Genomic DNA, 27,445 nt, shown 5'->3' with positions numbered 1-27,445 from the left:
AAGGGTATTTTTGTTTCAAACATAGCCCAACCAACATTTGAAATGACACGAAAAATAATACATAATTATTAAAGTAAGAGAGAAGAGGAGAAGAGTAGTAAAAAATTTAAAATAGTGCTAGTGGATGGTGAAACTCGCATTATTATTAGTGTTTAATGGTACGTCATAATGATATAAGTTGTAAGTAAATTAATGTATATGAATAATGAGTTAAGGACAATTTAACATAAATGGAAATGAACTATTTTTATAAAACATATATAAAAGAAAAGTGCTCTTATTTTTATGGGACGGATGAAGCCGTTAGTAATTAGTGGAAATTGAGGTACATAGGAAAATTAATGATAGAAGAGGGAAATCAAGCATCTTCCACGTTTGCAACAATGTAATTTTCTTTGCAATAAAAGGAAGGGAAGGGAATTTACATTCAACTTGACTTATACTCTATTATACATATTTAACATAATTAAAATCCAACAATTTATCTTTTTAGGTGGCACTCTAGAATCCTCTCATTTAAAAAATTTCTCAATTCTCCTTCGTTTATGGAGTAATATTCAATTTTTATTTGCTATATATATCCAATAATTATCAATCAAATAATGCATAGCATAATTCATGCCAAACAACAGAAAATAAATATAAATGTACTACCCTATCTTACGCTTTAAAATAAAAATATACATATATGATCAATATTTCTTCTTAAAATAAATACTCGGTATATAATATAGTACTAGGTGCATATTCTTCTTGTTTAGATAAACTTATACCTTTATGTAATACTCCTTCGGTCTCTATTAGAATTTCATTTTTATTGGTACGAGTTTTAAGAAATTGTTTGACTTTGTAATTAAAAGATAATAGAGAGTATAAAAAGTTAGTAGAACATAAGTATCATTTATATAATAATCTTATAATAAAATGTGATTGGAGTGAGTAAGTAAAATACATGGTCTATTTGCCAAAACCAATAAAATTGAAATGACACTTCTAATAGGAACTGAAAAAAATGATTAAATGAGACTTCTAACGGGGACCAAAGGTATCTTTTAATGTTAAAAAAATTAGCCTATCACCAACAACATATAAATAAGATAATACTAGTACGAAGTATTTATTTAAATCACAAAATCTGTCAAAGTCTAGACACTTTATTATCTTCTAAAAACAAAGTATTAAATGTTAAATTTTTTCATTTATTCCAATCTAATAAAAATAAAGTCTTTTAGTAATTTTAATAATAAGAAAAGAAAAAAAATGAAAAATATGAGTATGTGTTTGAACCATTGGCAATAAACATGGGTCCAACCTTTGACCGTACAGAAAATGACACGTCCGAATATAAAACCATTCACTGGTCAAAGTCAAGAGTCCAATAACAAATCAGATTTAAAAGGGTTGGATAAACACAAAAGAGAAAAAAATAAAAACAAAGAGTGAAACCCAAGTTACTCTTGACATTGATGCTTGCGGTAACAAATTAACTAATTTACAGAGAAAAGTCGCTGCAAATATATTAAACTAATTGCACCAATCTCAAAGAAGCTTTTCTTCTCTTCTGAAATTTCAACCATCTTCTTCTTCTTCTTCTTCCCCTTTTGTTACCACTTCAGTTTAGTTCTACAACATCTGTAGCTGCCCCATTTCTCTTACAAACCAGCAGAAATCTTGAGGTCTAACTCTTATGTGTTTGTACCTGCAAAATTTTGATGGGCTTTTTTTAGTATTTTGCTCATGATTACACAATTATTTATGTTGTTGATGTGTGTCCTGTGAAATGAGAATGATCAAGAGAAAAAACCTTACCTTTGTTTATCTGCACATTCTTGAATTTTGAGGAAAGTTTTCTTCTTTCCCTCTGGATTTTGTGAAGTCAGTATTCATACAAGGGAGGCTGCAATGGTCAGTCTTCAGATATAGTCAATCTACCCCTTTATCCCTCTTCCCTTCTGTTTTTTCAAAACATGAGTGGTAAATTCTACTGCAAAAACCTCTAGATTCTCTGCTACTTCTGTTGCCTCAAAAGCCTTGATTTACTGATATTTCCACTACAAAAAAGAATGAATCTTTGCTCACCATTCAAGAACCCAAAACAGCCTACTCTCTCCATTCAAGAACCCAAAATTCTACTGCAAAAACCTCTAGATTCTCTAATTCTTTTGTTGCCTTCAAAAGCCTTGATTTACTGATATTTCCACAACAAAAAGATTATATCTTTACTCACCATCCATTCAAGAACCAAAATTCAACTGCAAAAACCACTAGATTCTCTAATTTTTCTGTTGCCTTCAAAATCCTTGATTTACTGATATTTCCACAATAAAAGATTGAATCTTTGCTCTCCATTCAAGAACCCAAAACAGCCTACTTTCTTCCTTCACCACCAATGGCTGATATCACCGACGCGGAGCACCACATCGTTGCCGCTTCGTATCACCTGATGAAGGCCCTTCAAACAACCAAGCTCATGAGCAGTGATGTGAGGGGAATTCTAGAAAAGCTCGACTTCCATTTGTCTACTGTGGTCAAGATCAATGAGGATGAGCCGGATGGGGATAGCATCAGAGAGCTCGAAAAGAGTGTAGTCTCGTCCCACGAAACCATCACGAGTCTGCACTTGAGCTACTCGAAGGTCTGGGCTTCCGGTCCCGAGGTAATCTTGGAGTACTTGGAAGCAGTTGGCGAGGTGCAGAGATCGATTGAGGCTCTCGAAGGTATGCCGTTGAGTCGGATGAGTAATGGGGTTCTTGAACAAGCAAAAACTACTCTGCATATGGCTATGGAGAGGCTCCAAAATGAGCTGATCCACATACTTGTGCAGAACAAGCAGTGTTTCGAGCATGAATACCCGGTTTTCGAAGTGTATCCCATATACGAGGAGTCTGTCATCTCCAACGAAGATGATTCGGTCGAGGACGCGTCTCTCAAGGGCCGTAGCAGCTCAGAGACCGAGGATTGCGCGATGGATCTGATCCACCCGGATGTGGTTCCTCAAATCAAGTCCATCGCGGATACAATGTTTGCCGCAGGCTATGCTCAGGAGTTCTGTCTGCCCTTCACCGCGTTCTGGAAGGATGTATTAGCGGAGTACTCGATGATTCTCTACGTGGAGCAGCTTAGCATAGAAGACGTGAAGCGGATGGAGTGGAAGCACTTGAACTCGAGGATCAGGAAATGGCGTGTGGCGATGACGAGAATCATCGGCGTCTATCTTGGCAGCGCGAAACGGCTGTTCGACCAAGTTTTAGGAGAATACGACCAGGTCAGCATAGCTTGTCTGATCGAGGCTTCGAGGGGGCCTCTCTTCTGTCTCTTGAACTTTGGTCAAGCTGTGTTGATTGGACCCCATGAGCCCGAATGGCTCTTCTGCTTGCTTGATATGTATGAGGTTCTAGCTGATCTCGTCCCGGATTTGGACACTCTGTTCTCACAAGAGACAGAGTCGTTGATCAGGATCGACTTCCACGAGCTTCTGTCGCAGCTAGGAGAATCTGTTAGAGTCATCCTCAAAGAGCTCGGAAACCGCATTGCAACATGCACTTCCACAACCCCTTTCCAAAATGGAGGGATTCATCCCCTAACAAAGTACGTTGCCAACTACATCTTGTGCTTTGCTGAATACGAGGATACGCTTCCTTTGCTTCTTCAAGATCAAGAACCCGTCAGGGAGAGTGGAGACGAAGAGCAGAACATGGATGGCGAGGCAGATCCCAATCCAGCTTGTGCCTTGGCAATGTACCTGCAGTCACTCACATCAATTTTAGAAGCAGCCTTAGACGAGAAATCGAGTTTATACAGAGATTCTTCATTAAAGCATATCTTTTTGATGAACAATTTCCATTACACAGTCGAGAAGATCAAGAATTCCAAAATCAGCCCCTACTTTGGTGATGATTGGATCAGAAAACACTATGTGAAGCTCCGGCAGCATGCAATGTATTACCAAAGAACGACTTGGAGTTCGTTACTAACCTTTCTCCATGACGATGGGAAAGTCGGGAAGGCAACTCTAAAGGCGAGATGCCAACACTTCAACACTGCTTTTGAGGATCTGTACAAGAGCCAGACAAGATGGGTTGTCCCAGATCCTCAACTCCGCGAAGATGTGAGGATATTAGCTTCCAAGACGGTCATCCAACCGTATCGCAACTTTGTCCGCAAGATCAGCGATTCTATTGGCGAAAAGCACATCAAGTACACCGAACAGGAGCTGGGAGTGTACATCATGGATCTTCTTGAAGGCTCATCGAAGTCATTGAGCCATTCTCGGAAAAGGTGACACTGATGATTTCAAATGCGTTCATTCTTCCTAGTTTTTACAATTCTTTTGTTTGAGCCATCTGTAGTATGCATGCCTTCTCAGTTTCTAACGTTCCAAACTTTGTAACGTTAGCTGTACAATATACGTGTTTAACACCCTCCCATATGTAGCATAATCATATTCTATCGACAAAAGATTTGTAGAAAAATAACAGCATAGAATTACCACCATGAGCTTACTCTCGATATGCTTCTGAATGAGATGGCCCTCTGACTATCGTTGTGCTCCATTTCCAATCAAGTCTGCAACATGTAATATTTTATCTGTCGTCTGTCTGAAAACAGAATTCATCAAAAAACATAGAAACGAGTGAAGAATTTCGCACTCTTCCAACATAGCAGAGAAACCATCATTGTCAAATTTACAAGCCTGAAAATATAAATCCATTTACCATTTACTAGCAGTATCAAGTTATGAGTCACTCTTAGCACGACGGTTAACGTCTTAGCGGCACTCTTAAAGCAAGCAAAAGTTCCACAGTTTTCACTCTTAGTTTTCTCAAATTGGATTGTTCCATACCATACTGGAACTTAAGTCTGTGCATCGCCATGCCACAATTATCAGTCTTCTGCAATACTGGGAGTCAATAAAAAAGGAGCCGTTAGGAAGAGACAAAGAGTATGCAGCAGCTGTGAAATATCCCTCAATAAAAAAGAATTTAGAAAGTGTGGTACCGTGTCTAGAGCAATTTCAGCAGCCCTGCCTTTTGAAGCATTTCTGAGTATGATAAAAAAAAAGCTACTACTACTATATTTAATGCACATTAATATCACCAGAAAACATGCAAACGACTCTCAATGTATGTCAAACTAATTCATGGATGAGAGTGATCCAGCACTTTGTGATTCTGTTAACCATGTCCTAGATTGACCGTTACATTTCAATGTCAAGGAAGATATATCAAGAGGGACTCCCGACCATTCACACCAGGAAGATATTATCACCATAAAATTTGGTAAAAGAATGTGCATGGGACCATAAAATTTCTTGTATCGCAGCTCCCTGGTAATGGAACTGGTCATTTATAATAAGAAAAACCCAAGCTACATATGCTAATTGAGCATATGGTATGCTTAAACAATAGATTTTCATACAGCATTTATATACTTCATTGACTGAAACATGAGCAAAATAAACAAGAGAAATGGTCCTCCTTAAGAAGAACGTGCCTCGAATTACACACACTGCGCACGACGCCACGACCCTACTGGTCCTCAGTACCCAGATTGAACTTTTCACAACATTTATAGCATTTAATGCAAAAAGGGTATATATAACATTTTGCAAAGGGTAGTTGGTGCTAGAAGTGCCCCAACCACATGATTCTGAAAGTGCAAGCCATGGCATTTAATGCAATAAAGTTACAAGTGGTAAATTATGCATAATTGCATACTCTGCTGCTAAAAATACTTGGAAACAGTGATGCAGTTATCAAAGCAGTTCAAAACAGCCAATAAAATGATGTACTCGTGCAAAAGTAGGATTAGGATTGAAACTGAAGCAATAGAAACATTTACTGGACAATCAAGATAAGGGCCTCTTAGTGTATTTCATATTTTCAGCACTGATTCTTATCTTCTTTTGTTTCAGTTCTTTAATAAATTTATATAGATAGCATCAGTAACAGGAAGTCAGGTGATAGATGTTCAAAATAGTATTTGAAAATGTGGTCGAAAATCTCACCAGATGAAGGGAGAAAAATGACTTCACATACTAGAAAACATTCAAACAGTTGCATCACCGACTGATCAGGAAGTCCATATGCCACAAACAACTTGCTGCATGCCTAAAGGATATTAATAACATTTTCACACTGTGCCATGAATGTCCATAAGAGGAAGTCCACATTCTTCTAACTTCACATTGTTCAACCTTCAACTAAACATAAAGTTATCTTGTAACAGCTGATGTCCATGAGATAGAGATACTCTTGAGTAAAATGAAAATGAGTTCTCGTGAGAGAGAAGAAGAAAACACAAATTTGGATTTTCCTGCTAGTTCCTGGATTGGTGGTAATCCATGATTCAATTTCATACATCATTTCAAATTGATCCCATTAATTAGCTCCAAAACAGCGAATGTAAATGTGGTAGGATATATGAGTAGCAAAGTTTTGACAAAAGAGTTGATAACATGGTATTTCTGTTATTAGCACTGCTTCTTCTCTTTATTTCAGTTCTGAAACAAATCTTAAATATAGCATCAGAAGTCAGGTGGTAGATGTTCAAAAGTAGGATAGTCTTAGAAAATGTGATCGAAAGCAGTTTTTTTTCAAATATTCAAATAAACAACAATCAAACTAGATGAAGGGAAAAATATGATTTCACAAACAAAAAAAATTCGAACAGTTTGCATTGCCAGGAACACCATCAATTCCTGACTAGACTTTAAAGATTATGTTAGATTCACGTCCAAAGCATCTACCACTATACGTCTATGCAATGTATCTGTGACTAGTTTATTTGAATAGCGCATCCGCTTAGGCATCGCCATTACAATCGATTATTCTAGGTCATGACACTGACATTCGCCAATGAACCACCAATAGGGCTTCCCCAGTTACACTTATAGGATAAATATCATAACAATGTCAACAAAGGGGGAGAAATGATGAGACAACCTGCCACTAAGTTTAGTATTTTACTATGGAATTTCAGCTTGTTTCCAATAACATATAAGATGGTGTATCTAGGTAAACTCATACTGAGAAGTCTGGCCACCTAACACCCGACCAAGGCGACTTCACTTCAGCTTATGTGCAATAAAAGGAATCAACAAGAAAATGTTCAAAACTGAATACAATCAGAAATCATAGATAATGTCTTATAAATCTAAAACATCAATAGGTTCATAGAACATTGTACAACAAAAGTTTCGAGCAACAACCTAGTCAGTAAATAAAACAACACGCCTAGCAGGACAGAGAAAGGTAGAGCAGGTAAAGCTTTTCGATAAAATGCAAGGAGCATCAGAGTTATACCAAGACCAGCTATGACAGCAAGGTAGCACGCATACACCGTCATGAAGTCGTACATAGCAGCTCTTCCAACCAAAACACTGTAAAAGATAAAATCGCCAAGTCCAAGCTTGATCGCACCAGAGGAACCCAAGCCAATTCCTTCAAGCGCCAAATTGTCACTTGAAGCAGCGTTCTCCAAAGAATTCATACGAATATTAATATGTTGCATGAGAGGAGCAGCAAGCTCAGAATCCCCTCCTAATGCTCTTCCATTTTCAGCATCAACAATATTCCTCTCACTCTCGCTCTCACCATATAAGTAACTCCTCAGACTAGAATCCGGAACACGATCAGACCTAAGCCTTTGATTTTCATCGAAATCGCCCCTTCCCTCTCTCCAAACCCTTCTCCTCACCACACCATCACCCAAACCAGCATCACTAATAACCGGGCGCGCCTCATAAACAAGAGCAGGGATATCTTCATCTCTATCCATGGCAAGCTCCACCAAGAGCCTCAACGGACCCCCAGGCAACAACACGGCAGCTAGATCATACAGTGACATAGCAACCAAGAGCCCCCACGTCGTCCACTCGGGCAACAAGGTAAACCAGTAAGCAACCAACACCCCAATCACAACCAGGTAAGCTTGAGTGATAAAAATAGCCATTCTTGACATGAACACAGCCATAACACCAACAACAGTGAAATTATACAAGGCTACAGCAAATGTAAAGCAATCAATGGGAAAGCTTGAAGCTTTGATCAAGAAAATGGCAATCTCGCCTCCCATGAATCCCAAAACGAGGAGGGAAGAGAAAGCCATGTAATATTTCAAGAATTTAGTGCATTTGAGGTAGAAGAGGAGCACCATTAGGAAAGTGGCAGCCGTGACAACAGCAACGAAGACGAGGGAGTTCAAGAGGGCGCCTTTGAGCTTGTCCCAGATGGAGTCTGAGCTGCTCTCGGAGTAGGCCATGGTGGCCATGGATGCAAACTCGAGGCCGTCGTCCAAGGAGGAACCTCTGTTGAGGACAGATACCAGAATTACGACCGATAGCATACATATCGAAACTGGGGTTACGATTCTGGTGATTTCTTCGCCGCATGTTTCGAGGATTGTTTTGGGTCTGGGATTTTGCTCCATTTTGGATTGAATCGAGTATTGTTGGAATTTGGGGGCGAGTGAAGAGTGATGAAGCGTCTAATTCAGGTAATTTTACCAGATTTCAAGGAGCCCCAAACCCCCAAATCCAATAACCCCAATTCTTGAGATGACAGATTGCTTCAAGCTCGTTTAGAGACCCTCCGTTACAATAAATAAGTGCAAAATTCTGGTTTTATCATTTAAAATGTCACCTTTATGCTGGACTCATTTAGATTGATAATGCGTTTGAAATTACAGATTAATTTATATGCTTGAAAATAACACTGGAATTAACCGATGCATCACAAATTCACAATGACCTTTGAGCCAAAATTCCGCTTTTCATAATTCCATCCAACAAAATACAGCATTTTATTTCGATACATAAAATTGTTATTGTTGAATATTCCTTATTCAGAAATACGTACATAATATTCGACATAATTCACGTTCTACACCAATCTTTACTACTTGAACGATGCAAAAAAGTTGATGGTGTCGGATAGGGAACTGATGAAGTCATCCACATCCTCCTTTGTATTGTAGAAATGAAGGCTGGCGCGAGCACTCGAGTTAACCCCCAAGTACCGGTGAAGTGGCTGAGCACAGTGGTGACCCGATCTTATCGCGACACCATGCTGAGGAAAGAAAAAAAGACAAGGTCACAGATTGACACTATATGTTGGAGAGACGAAACACGACAATTTAGAGTATATGAACCTGTTGGTCAAGAAAAGTTGCAATATCAGTTGGATGAACACCTTCCACATTGAAAGAGCATAGTGCTGCTCTGGTCACGCTTCTAGATGGTTTTGGGCCGTAGACACGGACACTGGGTACTGAGCTCAGTCGATCATACAGATAATTCGCTAGCTCTACCTGCAAAGGGAAAAGAAAAACCTTGTTGATAAAGCTGCTGGTTCCTGTATTTTGAAGATATGATCAACTTAAAATGGAAATAAAATACTCTAATCCTAAAAACTAGAAAAAACTTGGGAGTTATAGGCTCACAAGAATAGCTAATAGGAAAGCTAAAGCACTCATCTCGTCAATTATTAATGGTGAGTCTTACGACCTTGATAATGTGGATGCGAAAATAAGTAAGGCTTCAAAGAGTTTGATCAGAGGAGAAAGTATTATTACAGTACTAGTAGCTTCCACTTGCGGGGAAGAATAGAAGTATTCTTCGGTAAGGTGACGGGGAAAATAGTGCACATTTTTACCTCATATTCATAAATCTTTTGCATCCCAATGGCTGACAAATAATCGATTGCTGTCCCCAATCCAATGGCTTCCCCAATAGCAGGAGTTCCAGCTTCAAATCTATCACATTCAGAAGTATATTAGTATATCAGAAACAATGAATAAGCATGGCATTATGCTATCAATGTTGACCCGAACAAAATCGAACATCTTGATATTTATTCATAAATTAATGTAATTAAAATAGACATTATTTGAGTTTATATCCAACTCGTTGTAGATATATAGCCTTAAGATGGAAATTTGGTTTATAATGCATGTGCAGAAATGAAATGGTGTTGTTTATTGGTAGCAATTATTTTTAAACTAATAGTAATTCATAGTATCAACACTAGGATCACTTGAATATCAATGCATTTTCTTTTGTGTGCAAATCAGAAAATTAATGCTTCCAATAAATTTTTCCTTATGGAGTCTAGAAAAATTTGACGCAGGCAACATATAATAATTCATTTTGGTATTAACCAAGTGTAACTTCACCCTTATACTAAAATCAAACCCAAAAATGATTGTTCATTTGTTGCCTATTTCTTACAATCTATTGGTACGTGAGACACTCACTTAGAAGGAAGTTCAGCATAGGTTGAGTGATCCAAATATACATCTGCTATCATCTCACCACCACCTGAGAATAATGTCATAGAGATTTTAAAGAGACAAACTCATAAAACACTAAACAGAATTTCACGATTCAGCAATCGTGATAGGAAATAGGAACCGAATTACAAAACTATTTCACATTCAAATGTTAGAGAAAACAAACATGGCTACTCATAGGAGAGGGTTAAGGCTATGAGAGGGTTAAGGATAACTCACCTAAGAAAGGAGGCATGGAGGACAAGAGCTCACTTTTACCATATAAGAATCCAATGCCTGTAGGCCCACACATCTGAAGCATGATTAATTCTTCACTTCAAACACTGACTTATAAAACTTGGGAGCTAACACATAGATATGACTTAAATTCTAATGCAGATGGAAAAGACTTCACCTTATGGGAAGAAGCAACCAGAAAATCAGCATCAAGGCTCCTCACATCAACCACCATATGAGGAACACTTTGACAAGCATCAACGAGCACTTTGGCTCCAACATCATGAGCCCAGCTTACCACTTGATCAATTGGAAGAACAGACGCTGCGAGAAAGGTGGAAGAGAGGATAATTAGAACTGGTCATGCACAAATAGCTTATTGTCATAGTAAACCTTATATCACATTTTTAGTAATGAAAAAATGGCCAGAAACAAACATCTAGAAAACCGGTATTGTATGCCAGACTGACTCCAAAGAAATAGAAGTGATCCGGCTGACCGTATGGAATTTTTTATACAGTACCACAAATCAAGGAGACCAAAAAAATGCTTTTTCCAAAACAACTCACATAAGCTTCTTCTCTGTGTATTTTAGTTAAATAAACTCCATGTCACAATCTACAGTTATTCCTCTTCACATGATAGAAATAGACTAACCCAGCACATTGGAGACATGATGAACAACGACAAGTTTTGCCCGTTTCGATATCATTTCTCTTAGCTTTTCTACATCTGGAACTTCATCCTCTCCTAAATTAACAAACTTCAACACTGCACCAGTCTTTTGAGCTACAAATTGCCAAGGAACAATAGCACTGTGATGTTCAGCGATGGTAAGTATAACCTGAAAATTGTGAATCATTTCTTATTAGCTAGTCTAATGTATAGCAAAGAAATAAAAAGGTTTGGATTTTAAAAAATAGAATAAGAGCAAAGAGGAACACAGGTTAATGCAGTGCAATATTTTGAGGTACTTTAGCAGTGTTTCACACTTGCCCTTATTTCATCATTCTAAATGTTTCAATTCCTTGCAAAAAGAAAATCAGGAAAAGACTTAAAAGTAAAAGAGACAAGGATCGATAACTTAAATTTTAAAAAAAGCCTGGATAGCCTCCACGGTAAATTCATTACCCTACATCCAATATCGATTTCACTTGATAAATTGAAATGAGCAAGTCTCAAGTACTTATATGGAGTATTAAACTTGCAGCAGCACCTTAATCGTTTCCCATGCCACATGGAGTATAAATAAGCAGTTGTTAAAACTGTGTTACGTTACTCAGCCCTAAGCTAAGATAATAAAAAATCAAGAACGTAACTAGGTCGGATATAGTTCATGCAAGGAGTAAAGCTATATGCTTTTCTTCAATAAATATTTCAAAAAAAATTGTAGTTGCAGAGTAAGTGGAAATATTCAAAGTTAAGAAAAACCAACAAATTTTGGCCATATAGCAACAGTAGTAGGTTCCTATTTAATATCACAACAATACATGATAAACTTTCTGTCAAGCAGCATCTACATCAACTCAAATGAGCAATGATCAATGTGCTGAGTTAGAGGCAAACTGGAAAAGGAAACAGGCGCAAAAGAAAATTTCTTTTACCTCATCTCCCTCCTTGAGATTCGAGAGACCCCAACTATAAGCCACCAAATTGATTGCCTCAGTAGCATTTCTCGTAAACACAATCTCTCTACTCTCCGATGCGTTTATAAAATTCGACACCTTCTGCCTCGCCAGCTCATATTCATCCGTCGCCTTCGCACTGCACCACAATACCAAAAATAAATCAGCTGACAATCCACACCGACAAATTTTCCTCCAGAAAATTACCTCAGATAATGAATTCCGCGGTGAACGTTCGAATTATACAATTCGTAATAATTCCGTAGGGCATCCACCACCGCCGCCGGCTTCTGAGAGGTGGCGGCGTTATCCAAATACACCAGCCTCTTCCCATTCACCTCCTGCACAATCAAAGAGATTCCAACACAAAAATCAAAACAACGTATAGATAAATTAGGGGGAAGGTGTTTAGAGAGAAAGGAAATAGAGGTGTGCCTGGTGGAGGATGGGGAAATCGGGTCGGGTGAGGTGCCCGAGGGATCCGGGGCCGAGCTGCGGGTCGGTTGAAAGAGGAGCAGGAGCGGAGGTGGAGGAAGCGAAGGGTGCGGTGCGGAGAATGCGGTTAGGGTAGCGGTTGATGGTGCGGAGAGAGGGGATTGATATCATCATCGCCGCCGCTCTAAAGTCTAACTAGTTGTGGTTGCAGTTAGTTTTTAACTTCATTTTTTCTTTTATTTTTTATTAGTATTTTGAAATTTTACAAATTTACACCCACCAATCAACGAATTATGGTGAAATTCATCAAACTTTGTATATGGATGGATATTCAGGCAAAATTCGATTTTAGGTAAAATTCGGAAAAAAGGTCATCAAATTGAATTTTGTCTAGATATTCATAAGAATAAACAATAAAAATATCCACTTTATTAAGTTATCAAATAAAAAAAGAATCCGACAATAAGCAAACTGGGCTCAACGTTTCTATATCTCCACGGTATATTATTCAAAGTATAAGCCAACATTTTATGCAGAAGAAGAAAGTAAGCTGCAGTTATTTGTCTCTGCTTTAATCAGCTTATTATCCATCAATCAATTAACCCTCCAACGCTGAAGCTCCAGATATGATCTCTATCAATTCAGTAGTGATGGATGCTTGACGAGTTCTGCAAATCCAAACACAAAAACATCAACAATTCTCATCACTCCACTCTTCTCAAATTCCCAAAACTAATAAAGAAACAAACCGGTTATAAGTGAGCGTTAGTCGATCAAGCATCTCTCCTGCATTCCTGCTTGAGCTGTCCATGGCCGACATTCTCGCACCCTGCTCGCTGCAAGCATTTTCCAACACTGCATTGAACATCACCTGCATACATCCATCAAAACCACTTCATTGTTAGGAAAGCTCCGATTATGCAAAAGAGGAAACAGAGGTGAAGAGCGACATACGCAGGAAAACTGGAACTCGGTGAGATTCTGAAGCACCTCGGACTTGGCCTCGCCACCTTCAACTTCGTACAAATCAAGTTCCGCGAGCTTACCCCCGGCCTCAGCTTCTCTCTCAACAACCTACACCACCATCAGATCATTCACTATGGAGTAGTTTATATGGCTAAAAAAAGGTGGTAGCTTCAGCCCTTCATTCACCTCGGGAGACAGTACAGTTGAGACTGATGGTATAAACGATACGACTGACTCGAACTTGCTGTATACGATCCTTAGTGCATCATACTCCACATTCTTCAAGATGTCATCTGCAAGCATAGCTACCTGCAAACCGAAAGTACATCCAGTTTCCATTTTAGGACCAAATATTGATACAAGTGAAGTAAATTTGGTTAGATTCACAGGTGTGGATATAGATAATAGACCTGACTGTAGTTGAGAGGATTTTTCTGCAACTCTGTCATCGATAACTCGATGTCTTTCTTTGAGTCGCGTATGAGTTGGGCTTTTGCTTTCTCTCCCAAAATGACATATTTACACTCTGTTTCAGGACCTGTGTAACACATAAACGGAAGTTATTCTCCGTTTTCTCAACAATGCAGAGAGCTAAAGACATGAGGAAGCTTGTGGTGTACCACCAAAGTTCAACTTATGAAGGCCCCTGCTGGTCTTCACTGCTGTAGAATTTATACCACCGCAAAGACCTTTGTCAGAAGATATTGTGACGACCACGTTCTTCTTCACCTCGACACCTTATGCATCAAAATACGTGGATTAAGTGAGTAAGCAAAGAGTGCAAACTAGACATTAAATCTATTGGGCCCGAGAAAGCAACATGGATGAAAACAATAGTACTGCAAAAAATAGATGCAACAACTGTTATTCTGATTAACTGAGAGTGTGTTACCATAGAGGAAAGTTATCCTGTGGTAATGCATGCTTTAAGCAGACAAAATGGTTGATGAAAAGAAACAAGTCCAGATTAAAATGTACAGAAATAGTACTATACAATCAGACAAAGCAGAATGAAGGTCAAACGAAGGATTCACAGTACAAAACAAAGATAACAAAAATATTTTGAGATGGTGAAATTATAGCGAAATTCCTACTTGGAAGATCTCCAAGAAGAGCGGTGAAAGGCTGCCATAGTCCACGAGAATTTTCAGCTTTAGTTTGGATGGCTCGCAGCTTTGAAGCTGCAACCATCTTCATTGCTTTTGTGATTTTCTGAATATTCTTAACACTCTTCATGCGGTTGCGAACTGCATATTCATTGATTGCCATAAGTACCAGAAAAAGGCAAGAACACTATTGGATAAGTTGGAATTCAAGGTAAATGACCAACAAAGAAGGAACACAAGTTACTGAGAATGAATCATACCAATTTGAGTTGAAATTGAACGAACTCCCGATAGTGCAGACTCCCTGCTGACATATGGCGATTTAGATGTAGAAAAGTAGTTCAGTGAAAGACAGTATTATCACACCTTGGCAGAGCAAATTTTCCATAACTGATAAAGGTAATCTATTTGGGTAGAAGATACTACAAAGTAAAGCAAGGAAGTCAGGAAAAATCCCCATCCTGCATAAATTTCTTCATTTTCTTATTAATATACTCACACTCTCACCGGGAATGTAATTTTCAAATCAGATTTCAGAGGAGTAAATCTTTTGAGTCCGGATGATCCTGATTATCCAAACATAATTTGCTGTCAAATATTTCATTTAACTGTTACTCCAACAATGCAAACATCTTTTACACCACCTAATACTCCTCCTTTTCCCATAACTTCTATTGAAACTTGTTTCTTCGAAGACAATGTGTGAACGCATCGGTGATATTTATATCATTTTGGTCATTTACAAGAGGAATTTTACCTAATTATGCATGAGACCTCGGTTTGCATGATTCGATATTTTTCAGTCCATATATTACCAGATCTTTATTTCTGTGGCTGTGGATATTTGATCCATTCATAGATAAGTCTGAAATTTCATTCCATAAACATGATCTCAGTAATAGACGGGGAAAAGAAGCGAAACATTTCAAATATAGCATGAAAACGACACTATATCATGCTCTAAATTATGTCGATGAAAACACAATCAAAGCATGAAAATAGACCACAGCTCGAAAATACAACACAATCCAAACACGATTAAGAAGAATCTGAACGGAAAGAGGAAAAAAATATCAGATCATACAAAATCAATGAGAATGGGTGAGTGGGACTTACTCGGAAGAACCGAGAGAGTGTCGAACGGTGATAGGTGAGAAAAAGGAGGCGGCGATTCGCCTCCCTTGGCATCTCGATGCAGCCATAGCCATTGTGAATTTTGAAGGATCGAATTAATCTTAGATTTCTTCAACTAATCGGGGATGAAGGAGGCAAATGCATGCAGCTTCATCGATCAGCGGCTTTATACTGTCATTTCCACCTATACGACGTCGTCGTTTCAGAGGGCAAAATACGGAAATGATTTATAAAATAAAAATAAAAATAAATATATCATATAAATAATTTTGTTATTGCTAATTACATTTGCTAATGAAATTAGTTTTTGATAACTGCATTTCAAGATAAGCTTTTTTAATGCAAGGTCCAGTTTTATTCGTAATTTCCAAACCAATTGGTTTTACCTTTTCAAATCTATCGTACAACTTTATACTAGGATGTATTCATTTCTAACACTAAATATATATAAAATGCAAAATACTTATCAGATCATTGAATTTTATGATTTAACGGTTAAATTAATGTCATGTGTCATTTAATAATGTAGATTTTTAACCTAATAATGTAGCTTGGATAATAATATTACATTTTAGTCTAATAATATACTCCCTCCGTCCCACATTAGGAGTCTCATGGACTTTTCTACACTCGTTTTATAAAAATGATAATAAATAGTTAAAGTGGAAAATAATAAAGTAAGAGAGAGAATAATGTAGAGAAGAGCAGTTAACGAGCTCCTAATGTGGAATGAAGGGAGTATAATTTTAGTCTAATAATGTACATCGGTTAATAATGTAAATTTATAGTCTATAATATAGCTCGAGTATTATTATCATAACCATCCAATCCAAGAATTTAAGGGTTGTGATTTGGCGTTGTGTTTTGTTTTAGATTTCAAACTCAATCTCTATATTTCAAACTCATTTTGAGTATATATATCAAACTAAAAATTATTTTTACTCCAATTATTTTGCACCAAGCTTATCTTCCTCAAGTGAATATGGTATCCATAAACCAAATCAGACATAGCGTCATATCAGGGCAGCTATGAACTTGTGTTGAGAGAGGAAAAAAAAAGATTTAAACAGATGATGCAAATGTTGTTGGCATGCATTATGTGGCAAGTCTAATCAAAGACCTATATTGGCCGCAGAAAAGAGTTATGATCCGGAAAATGCAACACGTCTGACGCATAAACATTGAAGCGGAAGAGTATGTATTGGAGTCCCCTAAAGCCTTGAAGTTAAGTGGAGCAAAATGGCGAGCTATCGCAACACACGGGAGGAGCAGTCGTTTACCGGTGAGTCGCCGAGTTCGACACTATGTTGAACCCAACAACCCACGGCGTCAATTCATAATCTTTTAAATTGAAATGTAAAATCATTAATGTTCAATTCTTCTTAACTATCTAGCCTACAGTAGTAAAAATTGAAATCAATATACGACATAACAATAAAATCACATCGTTTTGGGCATATCCACATCTTTCATTTATTGAAGTAGTACGCCATTTTGTCGTTATCTTATGTGATTTTACCATATAAATTTTAATTTTGACCAGCTATGAGACAATTGAACTTGTGTACCACTTGGAGAGACGTGTTGATCAAAGGATTAAAGAAGAAAGTACTTGACCGTAGTTTGTTATGATTAAGCTCAGTTTGTTATGATTGTTAGAATGGAGATCGCATAATATCGGGAGAATATTATGTGATTGATATGAGAATATATTTTGCCTAAATTAGAGGGAGCAATTATTGTAAATCTAGGTTTACCATATGTGTAGAATATCTAGCCTATAACTATGTAGTCTCTGTAACATATTATTCATTCAATAAGAAAGAAAACTTCTCCCACCAATCCTAACATGGCCTCAGAGCAGGAACGACCTTGGCTCAGAAAAGTTTCATCATAGCCAAAAAATACCAAAGCTCGACCCTTTGTCCAGCCCAGAAACCTACACCGAAATATGTCAGATACAGAAGACAAGAAGGATAATCCGGAGCAGACTGTGAGTCTAAGAAACAGCAAAAGCGTCACAGTAACATTCAAATTGAATGGAAGAAATTACCCCCTTTGGTCAAGGCTGATCAAAGTAAAGATAGGAGGCCGAGGAGCCTATTCGCACATCCGAAATGACCCCCTGTACCGGGAAGTAAGGGGTTTGACTAGTGGGAGGAGAATGATCTAGTGGTGTTTTCATGGATCGTTGACAACATCGAGAACGATATCGTAGCAGATTTTGCCCATCATCTAACTGCCAAGACGCTGTGGAACAACCTCGCAGTGACATTCGAAAACAAGGCCGACAAGTACCTCATCTACGACCTGGAAGAGAAGGCAATAAACATCAAACAGGGAAACCTCGATCTGGAGACTTATTACCGGAGGATCCATGGACTATGGATCAACATCGACAGAAGCCAGAAGCCAGAAGCAGCCGATTAGTTGTTGTGATAAGGGAATCGATCAATTTCGAACCCATTCGAATGAGAAGCGGTTAATCAAATTTTTGACCGGGTTGAATCAGGAATACGATTCGATTCGAAGAGACATCCTGAAGGAGGAACCGACCCCATCAGTGGAGGCAGCCTACGGATGGGTGAAGACGGAGGCGGCTCGACATCGAATCATGCCACCGGCATCGCCGTCACCCACCGAAGAAGCCAACGGCAGCAATGCTGATTCGTCATTTGGGGGTGAAATCGGACACGGATTCGCAACAATCGGACAGACCTCAGTTAACCAGAACCAGCGACCACCGAACCGCAGCGCACCACCGCGCTCCTCCGCCACCAACCGGGAAATCAGCGCCCCGACACCTCCAAATTGTGGTGTTCTCACTGTGGAAAATAGAAGCATACGTGGGAGACCGTGCTTCAAAAGATTGGGGTATCCGGAGTGGTGGGAAGAAAGACAAAAGGCGAGGGCGGCTCAGGCGAAATTAGCCGTCGGAGTAACCGGTGATGGAGCTCAGCGGCGCATTGATGCCGGAAACCAAGGGGATCCGACTGGACCAGGGGTGAGGGCGCGTCAGGAAAGCCACCCGACCGGCGGCAACGTGAGGGGTGCCGGCAATTTCGCCGGAAGGATGAACTCGACAGAGAAGTCGACGGCAGGAGGTAACGGGTTTGGCTCAAAGCCAAACCCTAATCTTATAAATTATGGTTATTATAATTTTTTACCCCACCAGAATCTGAAATTTTGAAAAAGACCCCATCTCTTTAAAATTCGACCCCCTGATTCCCAGAAACTTCAAATTGGACCCCACACTGATCAGAAATTCCATACTTACCCCAATTATATGTCTGAAAATCAATTTGCACCCATACTAGAAATTTCCGCTGCATTTCACGTACATAATATCTCTGATAAACACTCAAAGGGCTGGATATTTGATTGTGGGGCAACTGATACCATGACCCCGGATAAGAGCGATTTTATTGATTTTGATGAGGACACGAAATCCTATATTAAAACTGCAAATGGGGAATTGATTAATGTTGAAGGATCGGGCACAATTGAAATATCTCCTACACTTCGGCTTACGAACTATTTATATGTTCCTACTTTATCTCAGAGACTGATGTCTATTAGTCATGTGACCAAGGAATTAAATTACACACTTCTGATGCATCCTGACTTTTGCATTTTACAGGATACTCAGACGAGGAGGATTCTTGGGCGTGACACTGAGAAACGGGGGCTTTATTATGTGGACGAGATAGCTCACCATGGCAGTGCAATGCTGGCTCACGGATCCACACAACAGGAAACTTGGCTCTGGCACCGAATACTAGGACACCCTTCTCCTGGTTACTTTAAATTGCTTTACCCGAACATTTCCATTCCGTCTAATTTTTCGTGTGAAACTTGTGTTTTGGCCAAGAGCCATAGACAGTCTTTTAAAGCTACACATACTCGTGTGAAATCCATGTTTTCTTTGGTACACTCTGATGTTTGGGGTCCTGCACCTACTATTGGTGGGAATGATTTTAGATATTTTGTGATTTTTGTTGATGATTGCACTAGAATGACATGGATTTATTTCTTGAAACGCAAGTCTGATTTTTTGATAGATTTGCCTCGTTCTTTAAACTTGTCCAAACACAATTTCATACTACTATCCAAACCCTTAGGTCAGATAATGGGAGGGAATTTGTGAACAGTACTATGACCCAATTTTGTCAAAACAAAGGCATAATTCATCAAACCTCTTGTGCATATACACCCGAACAGAATGGTGTAGCTGAACGAAAGAATCGAACAATCCTAGAGATGACCCGAGCCATAATGATTGAATCCAAAGTCCCCACATTTTTTTGGCCAGAAGCAGTTGCTACATCTATTTACCTGATCAATCGTCTCCCAACTAAAACACTAAACATGAAAACCCCCCTTGATACCCTCTCCAAACAAGCCAAGATACCTGAATACCTAAACCTCCAGCCGAGAGTCTTTGGTTGTACTGTCTATACTCATATCCCAAAACACGAATGAACCAAACTTTCACCTTGTGCAACCAAATGTGTCTTTGTGGGGTATGGGATGAACCAAAAAGGTTACAGATGCTATGACCCTTCCACTCGAAAAATCACCACCACCATGAACTGCAATTTCCTGGAAACCGAATTCTTTTATCATACCCACCTTAGTAGTCAGGGGGGGAGTGGTCCGAGTAATTCTGAGGACTATCTAAGTTGGGTTGTGCCATTTCCAAGCTCCTCAGGTGAGGGTTCAACAGACTCAGTGGAGGTCACTGCCGCCGAGCACGTCTCATCACAAGAACCGTCTCATCCGCCTCCAAACGATCCTCTTCCGACAATATCCGAGGTAAGTCCTGACCCGAATGTTGTTGAGAATCCAGTTATTACTGACCCGGTTGATACAGAACCCCAAGGGGAGGATAACACTGTGGATGGAGACATCGGGAGATACGTGCTTCCGTTTCGAAGTACAAGAGGGATCCCGACCAAAAGATATTCCCCTGAAAAGATAGGGAAGAAAAATCGTTATGGGGTAGCGAACTTCGTACAAGGAAATCTGACTGAAATGGCTCGAGCATTTGAAGCTGCACTGTACGAAGAAGAAGAAATCCCTCAAACAGCTGAGGATGCAATGAAACATAAGAAGTGGAGGGAAGCAATGCTTACTGAAATGAAAGCCCTGATGAAGAATAGTATGTGGGTTAAAAGCAAGTTACCAGAAGGAGCTAGAACTGTCGGGTGCAGATGGATATTCATGATAAAAAAGGAGACCAGATGAGACAATAAAGAGATACAAGGCACGACTTGTGGCGAAAGTATACACCCAGACGTATGGTGTGGACTATGCTGAAACATTCTCCCCGGTGGCTAAGATTAATACTGTGCGGGTGTTGTTTTCGATTGCAGCTAATAAGGATTGGCCGCTCCACCAGTTCGATGTGACAAATACATTCCTGCACGGAGAGTTACCTAAGCCAGTGTTCATGGAACCACCACCTGGGTTCACCGAAGATTTCTCTGATGGGGAAGTGTATCAGCTCAAGAAGACACTGTATGGATTGAAGCAATCACCGCGAGCATGGTTTGGGAGATTTACAAAAGTGATGAAGAAGTACGAGTACGAACAGAGTAATTCAGATCATACTTTGTTTATCAAGAAAAGAGAAGGGAAGATCACATGCCTGATTATATATGTTGACGACATGATCATTACTGGAAATGATGAGGAGGAGATAGCCCAACTAAGGAAAAACTTGTTCCATGAGTTTGAGATGAAAGATCTTGGTCTCCTTAAGTACTTCTTGGGGATAGAGGTGCTATGGTCAAAGAAAGGGATCTTCATAAATCAGAGAAAGTATATACTTTACTTGTTGGCCGAGATATGAATGATTGATTGCAAACCAGCAGACACTCCTATGATACAAAATCATGGATTGCAGATAAAGGAAAGCGCGAAATTGACCGATAGGGGGAGATATCAGAGGCTAGTCGGTAAGCTCATCTACCTCTCCCTTACCCGACCAGATATTGCATATGCGGTTGGAGTAGTGAGTCAGTTTATGCACTCACCACAAGATGAGCATTGGGAAGTTGTGTTAAGAATAGTCAAATACCTAAAGGGAACAACCGAGCATGGACTTATGTTCGAGAAGCATGGTCACATGGAGATACACGGCTTCACTGATGCAGATTGGGCAGGGAATCCGAACGATCGAAGGTCTAGCGCCGGATACTTTACCTTTGTAGGAGGTAACCTTGTGACATGGAGAAGTAAGAAGCAAAAGGTAGTAGCACTGTCTAGTGCAGAGGCAGAGTTTTGCGGCATCAAGAGTGGACTAACAGAGGTGCTATGGCTGCGGAGACTTATGACCGAGTTGGATCTCCGTTCCGCCCTTCCTTGTAGGTTATTTTGTGACAACAAGACGACGATCAGTATCTCTGAAAACCCGGTACAACATGACAGAACAAAGCATGTGGAAGTAGATAGGCACTTCATAAAGGAGAATCTCGAAGCAAAAGTGGTGGAAATGCCCTATGTCAAGTCCGAAGATCAACTGGCAGATATCTTGACAAAGGCAGTAAATTCGAAGTCATTTCGAGAAGTACTTGGCAAGCTAAGCATTGGGAATCCCATCACTTAGCTTGAGGGGGAGTGTTAGAATGGAGATCGCATAATATCGGGAGAATATTATGTGATTGATATGAGAATATATTTTGCCTAAATTAGAGGGAACAATTATTGTAAATCTAGGTTTACCATATGTGTAGTGTAGGGATCAGACATAGATCGGATTCACTATTTACCAAGACCTCTTTGTTCTTCATTAGGGAGTTCAGTCAAACTCCAACAAAGCGACTGATATTACAAGCAAGTTTACAAGAAAGCTTGATTACAGAACAAGAGACGATCTAGCTATTTCAGACTAGAGAGTTAATCACCAACCACTTGGAGTCTTCTATACCATGCACACTCACAAACCTGATTAGTAAAAACTATAATAATCCTTTCGGATCTAAGTCAGAAACCACAGGTAAGAGAGAAACAACACATAAAGAACACTTCAAGAATGAGTCTACTGCTCAGACACCCGCCATAGGCTCAAGCCTATTCTCCAGAACTTAGATCCAAAGGAGTATTGCCAAATCAACCGGTGATTAACCTCACACTCCAGATTCCAGGCCAACACAACCCCCAAGCACCAGATCTAACCAGTTCAAGAACACATCCTCACAAAAACCGCTCCAGAAACAAAACCCTAGTTCACAACCGACCCAGCAACCGAAGTAGTTGCTTCCCACACTACTGTAGCACGATCCTCTTCACTTTCAACCGTGAGAGATCATCAGAAACAGTCAAAGAGACGTCGGAGAAGGAGAACAGAAGAGAGGAACGAGAGAGAGAGTAGTGAGAAAGTGAGAAGTCAGAGAGAGAATGAGAGTGAATAATATCAGTGAGTAACCCAAGGGTCTCACTCACATAACAAACACAAATCTGGATCCAACGGCTGGAGACAAGGATCCGAGTAAGGGTACACGTGGCGGCATCTGGAGTGGAGAGGTAAGTCTATTGGGCCCAGCCCAATTCTCATACATATGAGCTACGGTTAAAACGGGTCCAAATGTAAGTCCACCAATTATTCAACATACTCCACCTTGGACTTCATTCTGGGAAACCAGCTTGAACTAACTGGCTAAGGTGAACATCATCACAGCCTATAAAGGCAATCCCCCCTCAGCCCCAAAGAACACAACGGAGTTCACTGGCATTAAGGGAATCACCATGCTGCCTCCAGACACCAGAGGGTCTAAACCCATTAGTCTAGGAGGACTTTTTTGCCTCAGTCCACATACCAGCTTTACCAAGGCAGGTAGGATGACTGAGGTCTTTTTATCCCCGGGACATGCAACTATCCAAGATCAAAGTGCAAGAATTTAATGCAAAAGATAAGTTTTTCAGCAGGCACAGGTTTTGTACCCATATCAGCAGGGTTTTTGTCTGTATGCACTTTATGTAGAAAAACTTCACCTTTTTCTACTATGTCCCTAATGTAATGGAACCTTACATCTATATGTTTAGTTCTATCATGGAAAACAGGGTTTTTGCATAACTGTATTGCAGACTGAGAATCAGAAAACACAGAGGGGGATGACTTCAGAAATTTAAGTTCAGAGAGAACTCCCTTTAACCAAACAGCTTCTTTCATTGTTTCTGTGATAGCAATGTACTCTGACTCAGTAGTGGATAGGGCCACTATATGCTGCAATTGGGACTTCCAACTGATACAAGAACTGCAAACAGTAAACATATAGGAGGTAGTTGACTTCATCTTATCCCTGTCATTTGCATAGTTAGAATCCACAAAACCAGTTAAGGAGACACCAGCTTCACACTTAGAATAACACAAACCATATTTTGCAGTATGTTTGAGGTATCTTAAAAGCCATTTTAGAGCTTCCCAATGCACAGATCCAGGGTTTGACATATACCTACTAAGGCATGAAACTGCATATGCAATATCAGGCCTAGTACTTACCATCAAATACATCACAGACCCAATGGCATTGGCATAAGGAACCTTCTTCATAGCAACAATATCAGACTTGGTTTGAGGACACTGATCTTTACTCAACACAAAATGAGAAGCCAAAGGAACAGAGACAGACTTTGAATCCAACATGTTAAAATTTTTAAGAATTTTGCACACATAAGATTCCTGATGCAACACAAGGGTAGAAGCCTTTCTATCTCTAAAGATATGTATCTCTAATATCTTCTGAGCATCACCTAAGTCCTTCATGTCAAAATTCTCACTTAAAGCAGACTGGACAGACTTTATGGTTTTCAAACAAGGTCCCATTATAAGCATGTCATCAACATACAATAACAGGAACACAGGCACAGAAGAGTTAAGATCCTTAACATACAAGCATGCATCAAAAGTGCTTCTCACAAAACCCAACTTATGCATACAACTGTTAAACTTAATATTCCATTGCCTAGGAGATTGTTTCAAACCATACAAAACCTTTTTCAACAAACACACATGATTGGGAAATTTGGGATCAACAAAACCTTCAGGCTGTTTCATGTAGATAGGTTTATCTAAATCACCATGCAAAAAGGCAGTTTTAACATCCATCTGTTTCAATTCCCAATTAAAGTGAGCACACAAGGCAAACATTAATCTGATAGTAGTGAATTTAACAACATGAGCAAAAATTTCAGTGTAATCTACCCCCTCTTGTTGAGTAAACCCTTTGGCAACCAATCTGGCCTTGTACCTAAGACCCTCCACTTTATTTTTCAGTTTATATAACCACCTGCAGTCAACCACAGATGCGCCAGGAGGCAAAGGAACAAGTATCCATGTAAGATTAATCTTAAGAGAGTGTATCTCCTCTAGCATAGCTTTATGCCACTGGTTCCAAAACTTAGATTTAGTTGCCTGCTTATAGGATTGGGGTTCATCCCCATCAGACTCATGAACATTAAAAGCCAGATTAATAAGAGCAATCAATCCAACAAATCTAGTAGGTTTTGACACATTCTGTCTTCTAGCTCTATCTCTAGCTAACATATAATTGCTCAAATCAGCATCATCAATAGCATTTTGTACACCAGAGGGACTTTGAATAATATTCTGGACAGGAGAATTATTCCTTAAAGGACTAGCATGCATATCATTGTTATCCACATTAATATCCACATTTTGAGGCACAAAATCATTGAGATTTCCCTCATTAGGTGTCTCATCAGGTGTGAGGACTGGATAAGAATTCCAGAAAGGCTGCTCCACCTCACTTGGAGTATCATTCTGATTCTCCATATCAGTGAGTGGTTCTGTGGACTCCACCTCCATAAGAGGTTCATTGTCCACAGATTGTGGAGTTGGGTCAGCAGTCAACTTTAAGCAAGGGAATTCAGCTTCATTGAAGACCACATCCCTGCTAATTATGACCTTAAACTCAGGTTCATCCCTTATCCAGACCCTATAACCCTTAACACCCTCAGGATATCCAAGGAAAACACCTTTCCTAGACCTAGGCTCAAGTTTGTCAGTCTTGTTATGCACAAAAGCAGCACAGCCAAACACCCTTAGATGAGAAAGAGATATAGGAATTCCAGCAAACACAAACTCAGGACATTGTCCCTTAAGAGGCACAGAGGGAGACCTATTGATCAAATAAGCAGCAGTCAACAGAGCTTCACCCCAAAATTTCTTAGATAATCCAGATTTACTAAGCATGCATCTCACTTTTTCAAGCAAAGTCCTATTCATCCTTTCAGCCACCCCATTTTGTTGGGGTGAATAAGGAACAGTTCTATGTCTTTTAATACCATGTGCAGCACATAAGTCATCAATCTGTTTATTACAGAATTCCAGTTTTTCAGTTTCTCAAAGACATCATACTTATGTTTCAGAAGAAAGCACCACACTTTCCTAGAGAAATCATCAATAATAGACAGAAAATACACAGAACCAGAGTGAGAAGATACTGAGGCAGGGCCCCAAACATCCATGTGCAAATATTCCAGAACACACTTGCTCACATTAGTAGGCACAAGAGAAGGAAAAGAGACCCTGTGCTGTTTACCCAGCACACATGTATCACAGAAAGGTAAACTATCAACCACATCAGACTCAGTTAGAATGGCATACTTCTTCAGAATGTTTAAACCTTTCTCACTCATATGCTCTAGTCTATCATGCCATAACATTGTTTTATTACTTTTAACCACATTAGCATAGGCATTTTCACATGAAAGAGACAATGCATTGCAGACATATAAACCACATTTCTTGCTGGCCTTAAAGAGACACATAGATCCTTTGCAAATTTTCATGCCACCATCCCCCCATTTTCCCCCCATCCCCGCAGCTTCAAGAGCAGTGCAAGACATCAAATTGTAGCAAAGGTCAGGGACATATCTCACATTTTTCAGACAGAGCACAAAACCATTATCAAACTTTAAACACACAGTGCCAATACCATGAATTTCACATTTCTTATCATCAGCCATAGACACATAAGTATTAGTAACAGGTTTTAGCTCAGAAAAGACCTCCTTGTAAGGACTAACATGATAAGTACACCCTGAGTCACAGAGCCAATCATTTGAGGTAAAGGGGCAATCAGGAGAGGCATTCACAAGCATCAGATCATGCACCATGAAAACACATTTATTATCAGCATCATACTTAGCCATATTAGCAAGATTTTCAATTTGAGTGTCATTATTGGGGGTTTTCTTCCTTTTAGGCTTAGTACACTCCTTTTTATAGTGTCCTACATCCCCACAATTGAAGCACTTCCTGAAAGACTTAGGATCCCTGCTACTAGACCTAGATCTGTTCTTCTTCTTAGACTTAGAGTTGAAACCTGATCCATTATTAGAGTCCTTACCCCATCTAGTTTGAGATCTACCTCTAACATTTAGAGCCTTATTAAAAGCACTCTTGTCTGCTGCCTTTTCCCTTAATTCCAATTCTTTAGATTTTAAGGAGCTTACAATTAACTCAAGAGGGGCAGAATCCCTGCCATACTTAATGGCAGCTTTAACATCACTATAGGAATCAGGTATGGCATTCATTAGAGCTATACTTGTGTATTCATCTATGGTTTTATCACCAGACCTTTTAATGTCTTGCACAAGCTTCTGAAATCTATCAATATTGTCATCAATGTCTTTAGATAAGTCAAG

At 39.4% G+C, this 27,445-nt stretch overlaps 4 protein-coding genes across 11 annotated transcripts; 1 reads left to right on the top strand and 3 right to left on the bottom strand.

The window, feature by feature from the left end:
• Positions 1-2,389: 2,389 nt before the first annotated feature.
• LOC121764422 (exocyst complex component EXO70E2-like) lies at positions 2,390-4,282 on the top strand. The gene has a single exon (XM_042160439.1). The coding sequence runs from the start codon at positions 2,390-2,392 to the stop codon at positions 4,280-4,282; it is 1,893 nt and encodes a 630-aa protein (XP_042016373.1).
• A 150-nt stretch (positions 4,283-4,432) lies between these two features.
• Positions 4,433-8,613, bottom strand: LOC121765036 (presenilin-like protein At2g29900). Of its 7 annotated transcripts, none has more exons than XM_042161079.1 (3): positions 7,305-8,613; positions 4,716-4,900; positions 4,433-4,566 (listed from the first exon to the last, which is right to left on the bottom strand). In XM_042161079.1, exons 1-2 carry the CDS (start codon positions 8,428-8,430, stop codon positions 4,761-4,763), a joined length of 1,266 nt encoding a protein of 421 aa, XP_042017013.1. In that variant the 5' UTR covers positions 8,431-8,613; the 3' UTR covers positions 4,433-4,566; positions 4,716-4,760. The 7 variants fall into 7 exon arrangements, 6 of the variants coding, with proteins under 6 accessions (XP_042017013.1, XP_042017012.1, XP_042017014.1 ...); XM_042161078.1 differs by having other exon boundaries at positions 4,469-4,598; XM_042161080.1 differs by having other exon boundaries at positions 4,482-4,594.
• Positions 8,614-8,751: 138 nt separating this feature from the next.
• On the bottom strand, positions 8,752-12,774 carry LOC121765924 (cysteine desulfurase 1, chloroplastic-like). Its single transcript, XM_042162219.1, has 10 exons — positions 12,567-12,774; positions 12,339-12,472; positions 12,111-12,270; positions 11,164-11,350; positions 10,685-10,830; positions 10,510-10,582; positions 10,255-10,318; positions 9,654-9,753; positions 9,151-9,309; positions 8,752-9,068 (listed from the first exon to the last, which is right to left on the bottom strand). The coding sequence occupies exons 1-10, from the start codon at positions 12,738-12,740 to the stop codon at positions 8,898-8,900; spliced, it is 1,368 nt and encodes a 455-aa protein (XP_042018153.1). The 5' UTR covers positions 12,741-12,774; the 3' UTR covers positions 8,752-8,897.
• Positions 12,775-12,973: 199 nt separating this feature from the next.
• Positions 12,974-15,900, bottom strand: LOC121764734 (ATP synthase subunit gamma, mitochondrial-like). 2 transcript variants are annotated; one of them, XM_042160743.1, is made up of 9 exons: positions 15,755-15,900; positions 14,899-14,945; positions 14,627-14,779; positions 14,153-14,269; positions 13,943-14,070; positions 13,719-13,841; positions 13,521-13,640; positions 13,316-13,437; positions 12,974-13,234 (listed from the first exon to the last, which is right to left on the bottom strand). In XM_042160743.1, exons 1-9 carry the CDS (start codon positions 15,844-15,846, stop codon positions 13,165-13,167), a joined length of 972 nt encoding a protein of 323 aa, XP_042016677.1. In that variant the 5' UTR covers positions 15,847-15,900; the 3' UTR covers positions 12,974-13,164. The 2 variants fall into 2 exon arrangements, with proteins under 2 accessions (XP_042016677.1, XP_042016678.1); XM_042160744.1 differs by having other exon boundaries at positions 14,899-14,942.
• Positions 15,901-27,445: the final 11,545 nt, after the last annotated feature.

The sequence above is a fragment of the Salvia splendens genome, chromosome 14, assembly GCF_004379255.2.
Source record: "Salvia splendens isolate huo1 chromosome 14, SspV2, whole genome shotgun sequence".
Taxonomy (NCBI): domain Eukaryota; kingdom Viridiplantae; phylum Streptophyta; class Magnoliopsida; order Lamiales; family Lamiaceae; genus Salvia; species Salvia splendens.
The sequence above is the reverse complement of the archived record's forward strand: the minus strand, read 5'-3'. Positions and strand labels throughout refer to the sequence as shown.